The 10,000-nt window shown below is 51.2% G+C and overlaps 1 protein-coding gene across 1 annotated transcript; it reads left to right on the top strand.

Annotated features, from left to right (window-relative positions):
* Nucleotides 1-5,997: 5,997 nt before the first annotated feature.
* Nucleotides 5,998-9,699, top strand: NKX2-6 (NK2 homeobox 6). The gene is made up of 2 exons (XM_060100572.1): nucleotides 5,998-6,271; nucleotides 9,050-9,699. Exons 1-2 carry the CDS (start codon nucleotides 5,998-6,000, stop codon nucleotides 9,697-9,699), a joined length of 924 nt encoding a protein of 307 aa, XP_059956555.1.
* Nucleotides 9,700-10,000: the final 301 nt, after the last annotated feature.

Genomic DNA, 10,000 nt, shown 5'->3' with positions numbered 1-10,000 from the left:
AGGGGGGCCTTAGGCATGTGACTGTAGGTGGGCTTGCCTTTGGCAGCGTAAAAAATCATGCACTAGTGATCAACCACTCTGTTAAATATGGTAATCAGGTCTACATCATAGGTGTTGATGATGAAAATATCATTATAAATAAAAGTGTTTTCCCTCATCAAGCAGGTGAAATTAGACACATTAATGCCAGTGTACCAGATAAAGGTGTGCTGATCACATCCCATCATCCCATAATAAAAGTTCACTTGTCTTCTCTCTTGCTGGACTGGATATTCCTGGAGGATTCTGGAATATGTGCTGTTTATCCCTGTGTCCTGAGTATTTGCAAATTACCATATATATATAGGGTGACCATATGTCCTGGTTTCCCTGGAACAGCTGTGGTTTATTCCTGACATCCCATCCAGTGGGTGCTTCCTTTCTTTTTAAAGAGTCCTGCTTTAGATGATAGATTATGTGATTACCTTCCCCATATGTAATGGGCACTAGGAAAATTCTATTGAGTTGACTGGAATAATTTGGAAAATATTGGAGTAATAGTGTCAGTGAAATTTTAAAATATGTAGTGAATTTTCCTTAGAAACAAGTGTTCTAAGAAGTACCGAGCAAAGAACTAGGAAGAAACGTAAGAAAAGATGATAACTAAGCAACTGCATTCATCTTAGTCTGTGTGCTCTAAAAGAAAGAGCTCCATCCTGGAAATGAGGAGACCTGTGACTCAAAACAGGTTTCTTGATCTTTCTTTGTAAACTAGAAAACTAGTTTCTTTCTTTGTAAGTCAGAGATAATAACTGCTTTACACACCTCACAGAGTTATTTTGAGAATCCATGAGTTGCGATGTAAATATGGATTTAAAAATCAAAAAGAAAACTATGTATAAAATAGTCCAGTTCTTTTTGCCAGATTGTTCCCAGTTCTTTTCTTAAATCTTCCTTTCTACTCTTGAGGGAAGTAATGTGGGACAGCAGAGGTAAAGGGTGATGTCTTTGTGTTTGTAACAGGAATATGGTGGAGAGAAAACCAGCATCAGTAGTGAGAAAACCTGGAGTCTGATTTTCTTCTGGTAGTTGTGTAGTTTGGTATCATCTGTGTTCTTTATCTGTAAAATAGAGTTAATTAAGCTAAAAGAAAACATGAGAACCCATCATTCAAAAGACACCATCATTTTAAAGAAAAAAAAGAGAAAATTCAATGAGTTGTTTTGAAAGGATTTACTTTAAAACTGCAATTAGGCATTCTGTGAAAATAAGGCTACGGAGATCTATGCAGTCATGAATAGTGGGAGATTCTCAGTATCCTGAGTACACATGGATTAGCTTATTTTGAGCCAAGGAGATGTAGGTATTGATAGAAAATGCATAGACATCGTTGTTGCAGCTGTGACATCCTGTGTTATAAAGCAGAGCCATCCACAGGTGGCAATCAGAAACAATAATACCAGCACAAAAATCTTAATAAATGTCACTGCTTTATAACCACAAGAAAGAGTCCCCATATTATGCTACCTTGTCAGCTAAGGAAGACAGAAAAATAGGAAATATATACATGTAGCTGTTCATTTGTGCAAAACATACAGAGAGAGAGAAAGAGGAAAAAACCATGAGATTGAGAGTGTATAGGAACCAGGAAAGAAAGAGGAATGGAAATAGAAAGGATAAGGTGTGTGGCCATTTCTTTTTGCATAATTTTGACTTTTAGAATTATGTTAATGTTTCACATACTCAAAATATAAACAAGCTATTATAATATCTTTAAAAGAATCCCAGCAAAAGAAACCATGGCAAGTCAGTCTCCCCACTCCTGGAGGGCCAGACTCCACTGAACCAGTCCCCAGGGTATCAGAAGGACTATCTCCAGGCAAACAAGGCAGATTCCTTTATCCAAAAAATGTTGGTTGGAGAGCTACTATGTGCTAGTTGTTAGCCTAGGCCCTGGGGATACAGCTGTGACAAGAGACCCAGAGCCCGAGTCCAGTCTAATGGGGATCCTGAGCTCCCGTCAAAGACCTTGGAGACAGTTGATTTCCTGCAAGTGCACAGGCCCCAGAGCCAGACTTTACTGGAAGTTGCCTGTTGCGTATCGAATTTTAAAAAAGGAATCCCTTCGTTTTGGCGAAGTCTGAAATAGGGGAGAAAAGGACACTTGTTAACCGTGGATGGGAAGAGTTTCAATAAATATTGCAGACAAATTCCATATGATTGTGCCAGGTATCATGGGAATGATTTGAGCCTGTCTCCTGTACAGGAATGGGGTAAAATTGGGGGAGGGGGAGGAGATGAATTGGGAGATTGGGATTGACATATATACACTATTGATACTATGTATAAAATAGATAACTAATGAGAACCCACTGTATAGCTCAGGGAACTCTACTCAGTGCTCTGTGGTGACTTAAGTGGGAAGGAAATCCAAAAAAGAGGGGATATATGTATACGTATAGCTGATGCACTTTGCTGTACAGTAGAAACTAACACAACATTGTAAAGCAACTATACTTCAATAAAAATTAATTTAAATTTTTTTTAAAAATAATGGGATAAAATTAAAGCTCTAAGGCCCCTCATTTCCCCCGTATGTTCAGAGTTTGGGCGGAACTAGCCCACGGTAGGCGCTCAAAACACATTTGTGGACATAATATTGTTTGAGCGTTTTATGTTGTGAGCCAGGTGGAGTAAAGCAGATCCGCTCAGCTCACACACCGCCCCCTCCCTCATCTCCCCGCACAGCCTGTTCCATCTTAAGAAGAGAGATGATGACTTCTCCACTCATGCCCAAGGGACACACACACCGCACCTCCTTGTCCGGGCTGCGCCGGGTCCGGGGATGCGCCTGAGAGCCCCAGGACTCCTGGCCTTTCTGCCCACGCCACCAGGCCAGATTACTCCCCTCCCCTCCCCTCCCCGACGCCCGCGCTCCAGCTAGCTGCCGGGAGCTCGCACCATTCTCCCGCCGCGGGGCTGTCCCTAACGCGGCTGCAATCCATTGACCCGGAAGGGGCGAGATCGTCGCAGCGGTTCCAGTCCCCGGAGCGCACAGCGCACAGCTCAATGCGCCCTGGCTGTGGAGGGGGAGGAAAAAATGGGACGCGGAGGCCCGGGTCATTTACCGCGACGTCCCAACGCCCGGGGGTCCCGAACCGCGGCAGGCGACTCCGGGGCCGCGAGGCCCGGGCGAGCGGAAAGCGCTGGGAGCTGAGACCCGAGCGCCGAGGTGCAGGTTCCCGGCCCGCTGCTCTCCCGGCCTCGGTGGGCGACGGCGATGTGGGCCCGGCTCTCCAGGTTTGCCCGGGGAGCCTGAGTTCTTTCGGTAACGAAGATTCGTGTTTGCACCGCTTGAGAGAGGTTAGCAATCCTTTCCATGTCCAAAATCTCATTAGATCCTGGCAGCAAACCAGGGAAGAAAGGCAAGGCTGCGGATCTGAGAGCAGGATTTGAACTCAGGGCTGCTGATGTCAATTTCTTCCAAGGTGTCCTTTCTTCTACGAGTTCTAGAGCGCGGCAGTCCGCCGAGAGAATTCCACTCTAGCATAACGTGCTGGAAGGTTTGTGGCTTAAAGTTTTTAATCGGGGTCCCCTCCCAGCCGAGCTTGGAAGGCGAGGACTCTGCCGGCTCCCAGAGAGAAGTGGGAAGAGCACCTACCCGGCGTGCTCTGAATGGAAAGGTTCTAAATTCGCTGTGTTTTGGGTGCCCGGCTGGTTGTAAATACACGCCTAACCAGACAATCGCTTGAACCTCTGGAGGGAGGAGGATACCATAATACTGTTTTTCTAGGAAGTCGTGGAATATGTTTTAGAAGTGTTACAATATTTGATTCATTGTTTATTCTACATATTTACGCTGAGGAAATAATCCAAAATGTTGACAAGGATGAAGGTGCAAAGATGTTCTCTGAAGCCTTGTTCACAGCTACAGGAAAAAAAAAAGCTATAATGTAAAAGTATAAACAGTCTATTACAGTTCATCCATCACATGGACTATTATATTGCCATTTAAAAATAATCTGTAAAAACTCTTTAGAGAAGCTAGACATGCTCATGATGTAAATTTAAAATATACAAGCTCGCATATCCCCTATGAGCTCATACATGCAAATATATATAAAGAAGGAAGTGAGCTAAAACATCATCTCCGGATGGATCTTGTTTTTCTTTTCAATTTTTCCTAATTTTTTTCAAAGTTTGCATGACTTTTATAATCAGAAAAAAATAACAAAATTTAAATAAATGTATGAGTCATTGAAAGATTTCGATGTCTCTGAGGGCAAAGAGATGTCTCTTTGGGGGGAAGAGGGAGGAGTTCTGTTTTGGCAAAACAGGAGTCCTGGTGCACCTTGCCATTGACGAGCTGGGCCACCTCTGGAGGTGCTTAACCTCTCTGATTTCGACTCTTCACTAAGAAAAGAAAAGCTGGAAACACTCAGGGTATATCTTCGATGTAAAGATTAAATGATACGATATATAAGAAATTATTTCTTGGCTGAACCATCAAATTTGCCAAAAATTTGCATGAATTTTTGCAAGAAATTTTGTGCCCACTAGCCTGAGGAGACGTGTACAGTTTATCTGGGTTTCAGGAAATAATAATGCCCACTTAGTTCTTATAATATTGAATTCTCCTAAGGTTTATTTGAGAAATATTGTATCTGAAATTCCAAAAAGAATTCTAATGAGATCTCATTTGGATTAAAAAAATTTTTTTTAACTTCTTAGATTCTGTGCTATGACTGCTGACCCGGAATCATGTTTGACTGAACCATGTCGCATGAGTAGTAACAATCGTTGATATTTTCATACACGTTATCTCTTAATTCTCACAATCATCCTATGATGGGCTTATTCTTATCTCCATTTTTTTTTTTTTTTTTTTTACTTAAGATTGGGAAGGTAAATACTTTGCTCAAAGCCCGCAGTTGATATGCTCCGGAGCGAGGGCTGGACCTGTGGATTCCACCTGCATAACCACTGCACACACTGCCTCCCTTTACTCGGTCCGGCTGTGCCCAAGGAGTTTTCCCGAAGATTTGATGCTCGTCAAAACTTCCCACCCCTTTGTGGGGCGCCGCGTTCGTACACACATGCACACACGCTCAAGACAATCAACTTTAGGAGGATAAAGGGGAGGAAAAGAAGGACCCTGGGGTCGTGAAGGGCAAGGTGAGCACCTGTCTGGCCCCTACACCCCGGCGGGAACTATTACCTTTCTCCTCCTTACCCACTCGCGGAGCCTATAAAGAGGTCAGGGGCTCCCCCAATATAGCTCCCAAGTCCTTTCTTCGCTCCAGGGCTGAGATGTCCCTCCTGGGAAGTGGCGGAGACATTTCCACCTGAGTCTAGACCGTGGAGGGTCCAGACTCGCTCCTCTGCGGTCCAGCCTCTGCTCCCTGGAAGGAGCTCTCAGCCTCCCGGCCCTTGCCGTGCGCACACTTACACTCACGCGTGCAGCTCCAGTCCCGCGGGTGCCCAGCGGTCTCCACCTGAGTTTTCCTCTGCCAGGCGTTGGACAGTTGAGCTAAGGCTAGGCCGGAGGGACCAACTAGGGTCGCAGAGCAAGGGTTCCACCCCCATCCCCGCACACCCTCTAGGAGTCCCGAGGGACCCAGGGTTGACCTGGGAAGCTCCCGTTTGTACTGTATTCACCGAGATACGAGCCGTGCCCACGCTCTCTCCCGTTTTCCTTGCTTTCGAGAACCCAGACCTTTCGGAAGGTGGCTGGGGGTTGGAGAGGAATTAGAAGGGCGAGAGAAGAAAGGACTGGGGCGCGGGGAGATGCTGAGTTAACACGTGGGTTCTGCGGGAACCAATGGGTGTCCGCGGTTTCGTCACCCGGCCCGGTCAATCGGCTGGCGGGGATGGCCCAGAGGAAGGAGCAGTACGGGACGCTAGGTGTCTACCGTAGACCTTGGGTCTGCGGAGTCTGCAGCGACAAAACGGAAAGCTCAGCGCGCTGCGCTCTGTGGGGAGCGGGGATGCCCCAGCCCCGCCCCCTCCTCCTTCAGGATGTTACTGAATCCTGTCACCTCCACTCCCTTTTCGGTCAATGACATCCTGAGGCTGGAGCGTGAGCAGATCAGCCCGGAGGCCTTGCAACTCCGGGGTGCACGGAGGAGCCCGGAAAGCTGTCAGTACCTGCTACCGGTCCCTGAACAGCGAGGGTCGGAGGTTCCCAGCACCGGTAGCGGCGACGGCGACAGAAGTCTGGAAGGGTCGGAGCCTCCGGAAGGTCCCTGTGAGACAGTCACAGAGATGGACGCTGAACCGGTGGGCGAGCCACGTGAGTACGCCCTCGGGTCTTGGCTCTTACAGGGAGACCAAGATGTGGGGTGGATCATTACCAATCGGCTCGTGGTGGGGGGGGGGACACGCATCTCCTGGTCTTCCCGGCTCCGAGGGCTAGCCCCGTTTTCCTTCACATGAAGAATCCGAAAGACAGGACTCTCAGCCCCCTCTAACATCTCCTCCAGACATCCTAACGAAAATGAGGTCCTGAATCTTGGGGGTTCACTATTTCCGCAGCCAGTCCTCTGATTCCCACAGACACTTCACCACCACCCCCGACCCACAGCCACAGTTCCCAGAAACTCCAGCTTCTCTTTCTTACAGCAAAGCCCTCTACAGTATCTTAGCTGTGCTCCATCACCACCAGCTTTGCCAGCCATCTCCCACCCTCTGTACCCTAAACCGTCTGCCGAAAGTGTAGCCATCAAAGCAGCCGGGCGCTTTGAGAGTGGAAAACCCGTAGGCTCTAGGGTCAGCCCCAGCGCAGCCTTTTCTTGGGGGCTTGCCGAGTGGCCTGGCCAGTCCAGCCGTTCCTCTGCCTGGAGCACGGTAAGGGCAGCCCGCGTTTTAGCTGTTCTGGGAGACGAACGACACCAGCGGAGTCTCAGCGCCTGGTCTCCGTAGGCGCAACCTTGTGCGCTGGCGGAGAGGCCAAGGCATCTGCGTCCAGCGACAGGAAGGGAAGAGGTGGACGGGGGGTTGTGATGGGTTGGCTCTTGCCAGCCGGGAAGTTTTGGCAGGAGAGGGTTGACACTGGTGGGATGAAAAGGCTACTCCTCCCCTTTCCAAACCTCTGCGTCTTGGTCCGCAGCCTCCATGCCGGTCTGGGGGCTCCTGAGAGGCGCCTCGCAGGTCAGGCCTCCTCGGCCAGGCTGTGCCACGGACACTCCATTCGAGCCTCAAACTAACCACATGAAGAAAATTAAGATGCTGCTTCAGTTATTCGTCGACTTGCAGGCTGGTTATTCACCTACTCCAGGAGCCTGGAGAACAGTACACTGTGCTGTGTTCCCAAAGAAACCTGTGAATTTTCTGCAGCGGATCCTAAACCTTAATCTCTCCCAGCGCTGCTCAGACAGCTCGCCGTTCACTTCGGCTTTGCCGAAAAAGGGGTCACGCTCCTCTGACCATTGCTGTCACCTGGCAGCTGAAGACAGCCGCAGGGCTTTCCTCCTCCGCTGGCGCGGCCGGGGCAGCTGGCTGTTCTGCGGCTGCGGTTGATGCCGAGAAGGGGCCAGCGCCCGGCTCCAGGAACTAAGCCCAGGGGCCAAGGCAGCCACCGATCGCGCGTGGAAGGGATCTTCCCTGGGGGATTCTGTGCGCCTCCTCCGTCCCCAACTTGCTTTCAGGGACGCAGGGTGAGAGGGGCTCCGAACTGTGACCGGGAAGGCACGGAGTGGCCTGCAGCCCCTCGGCCTGCGTGGTCAGCGACTCCCAAATGGGGTCCTGCTTGTTCCACAGAGTCACTGAAGGCCAGCTGTTACTTTTTGATTTGCTAAGAAAACACACCCTCGTCAGTATCTTTCCTCTTTGCGGGGAGAGATGTCCTAAGTTTGTCTGAACACAGGCTTCTCTGAAGGAAGGTTTTATTTCCTCAGTCTGAAACACCAAACAGCCCCTTGCCCCAGGAGACTGCGCCAGCGCGGTTGTGGATTTGGAGTCGGATTCCAAGCAGTACCGGCTCTAATTAGGGGCCTCCCACTCCACCTCGCCAAGAGCATGCATCCTTTCACGTTCCCGGTTTTCTCCTGGAGTGAATTTCCACGAAAACTCAGCATTTCCTTCCTACCTACCCTTGGATAAAAAGCAGAGCTTTGCCAAATCAGGAGATGTGGGAAGAAGGGAAGGAAAGTCTGCGTCTTGGAGGCCCCCCGGGCACAGTCGCCCAGGGGTTATCTTCGAGGGCGCTGCCCGATCCGAAGAGGAAGTCAGGGAGAAGCCAACGCCACCCGCTCTCCCGGGAGACCCCAAAGGAGAAAGAGGATGCTTTTTAAAAAGCCAAATGTGGATCTCAACTTTACATATCCCACAAAGAGAACCTCAGTTTCCAAGCCAAGAATCAGCAGCCAGAAAATATTTTTTGTTTTATTTTATGTTGTTAATTTGGATTACAGAGCATCGCGTCCAAGAAAGATGGGAAGGTTTCCTGGTGCCAGTGGAGCATCTGATGACCAAAGAGACAAGGATGTGAGCAAAGATGAGGTGAAGGTGGGAGGCACTGGAGACCCTGGCGCCTGGGCTAGAAACCAAGTACCCTGCGGTGCACACCGGGCCACAACGGATAGCCAGGCAGACGGGAGCCTCCGGGCAAGCATGTCACCGAGTTTTGGTTCTCTCTCTCTCTGCTTCTGTCTCTCTCTTTCCCCACCAAGAGGAATCTAAAATCAGTCTCTATCTAATAGGCTCGCAGAAAAAGTTTTCCCAAACTCGCCCACACTTTAGAATTGCAATCACAGAGAACAGCCCAGATACAGACATTCTAAGAAGAAAATGAAGCTTAGACTCTGAATCAAGAGTCTACCTTTGGGGAAATGACTGTACACTGGGTACCACTGAGTGTCACAATTTGCATTATGCTCCAGCAGCTGCAAAAGCGACAGAGCTTGGGTGAAAGGGACAAGCTTTGGGACGGGGTGAGGGGTCAGCAGAAGGGAGAGACGGGGACCCGAAGTGAAGGCTACTAGGAGGGGAGGGGAGTCCCTTGAAAACAGTGTAAGAATCTCTCGGGTGAGCCTTAGGCTGGCGCTGACGGTGCTCCTTCCTGTGCTTTTAGAGTCCGGCCTCAGCGCAGCCTCGCCCCCCTGCGACGGGACCGGAGTGCAGGAGAGCGACGTGGGTGACAGCGGCGGCGGCGGCGGCGGCGCGCGCGGGGATGGCTCGGAGCATCCCAAAGGGCGGCCCCGCCGGAAGCCGCGCGTGCTCTTCTCGCAGGCGCAGGTGCTGGCTCTGGAGCGGCGCTTCAAGCAGCAGCGGTACCTGTCGGCGCCGGAACGCGAGCACCTGGCCAGCGCGTTGCAGCTCACGTCGACGCAGGTCAAGATCTGGTTCCAGAACCGGCGCTATAAGTGCAAGAGACAGCGCCAGGACAAGTCCCTGGAACTGGCCGGCCACCCGCTAGCGCCGCGCCGGGTGGCGGTGCCTGTGCTGGTGCGGGATGGCAAGCCCTGCCTGGGCCCCCGCACGCCCGCCTTCACCGGTCCCTATGGCGCGGCCGCGGCGCCCTATTCCTGTTTCGGCGGCTACGCGGGCGCTGCCTACAGCGCTCCCTACGGCGGCTGCTACGCCGGCGCGCCCCCGGGCCCCGCGCCCCCCGGCCCCGCGCCCCCCGTACCGCAGGCCAGCTCTGGCTTCAGTGGGGGTGGACCGAGCGCCAACCCGCAGGGCCATCTGCCCGCCACGCTTCAGGGGGTCAGGGCCTGGTGAGGCGTCTTGGCTCGGATGCGCCACCCTGAACAGATGCTCGGTCTCGCCTCTCCGCTAACCGATCGCGGCCGGGATGAGGGAGCGCCGCCGTGGAGGAAATAGGCCACCCGATGGCACTTCTCTCCCGAGCGATCCCTGGGACTAGGAATTGCCTTCGACTAGCCATCCAGCTCAAGGCCCTGGGGGCGTTCTTCTCCCAAGAGACGCAACTCGGGGCCTCCGCCAGCCGCCCACGAAGCAGCACTGGGAGAGAGGAAAGCCAAGGGTGGCTGGCAGTTTCGGGCGTCAGAGTAGTAGTTCT

Source organism: Mesoplodon densirostris, chromosome 6, assembly GCF_025265405.1.
Source record: "Mesoplodon densirostris isolate mMesDen1 chromosome 6, mMesDen1 primary haplotype, whole genome shotgun sequence".
In the NCBI taxonomy this organism is placed as follows: Eukaryota; Metazoa; Chordata; class Mammalia; order Artiodactyla; family Ziphiidae; genus Mesoplodon; species Mesoplodon densirostris.
The sequence above is the reverse complement of the archived record's forward strand: the minus strand, read 5'-3'. Positions and strand labels throughout refer to the sequence as shown.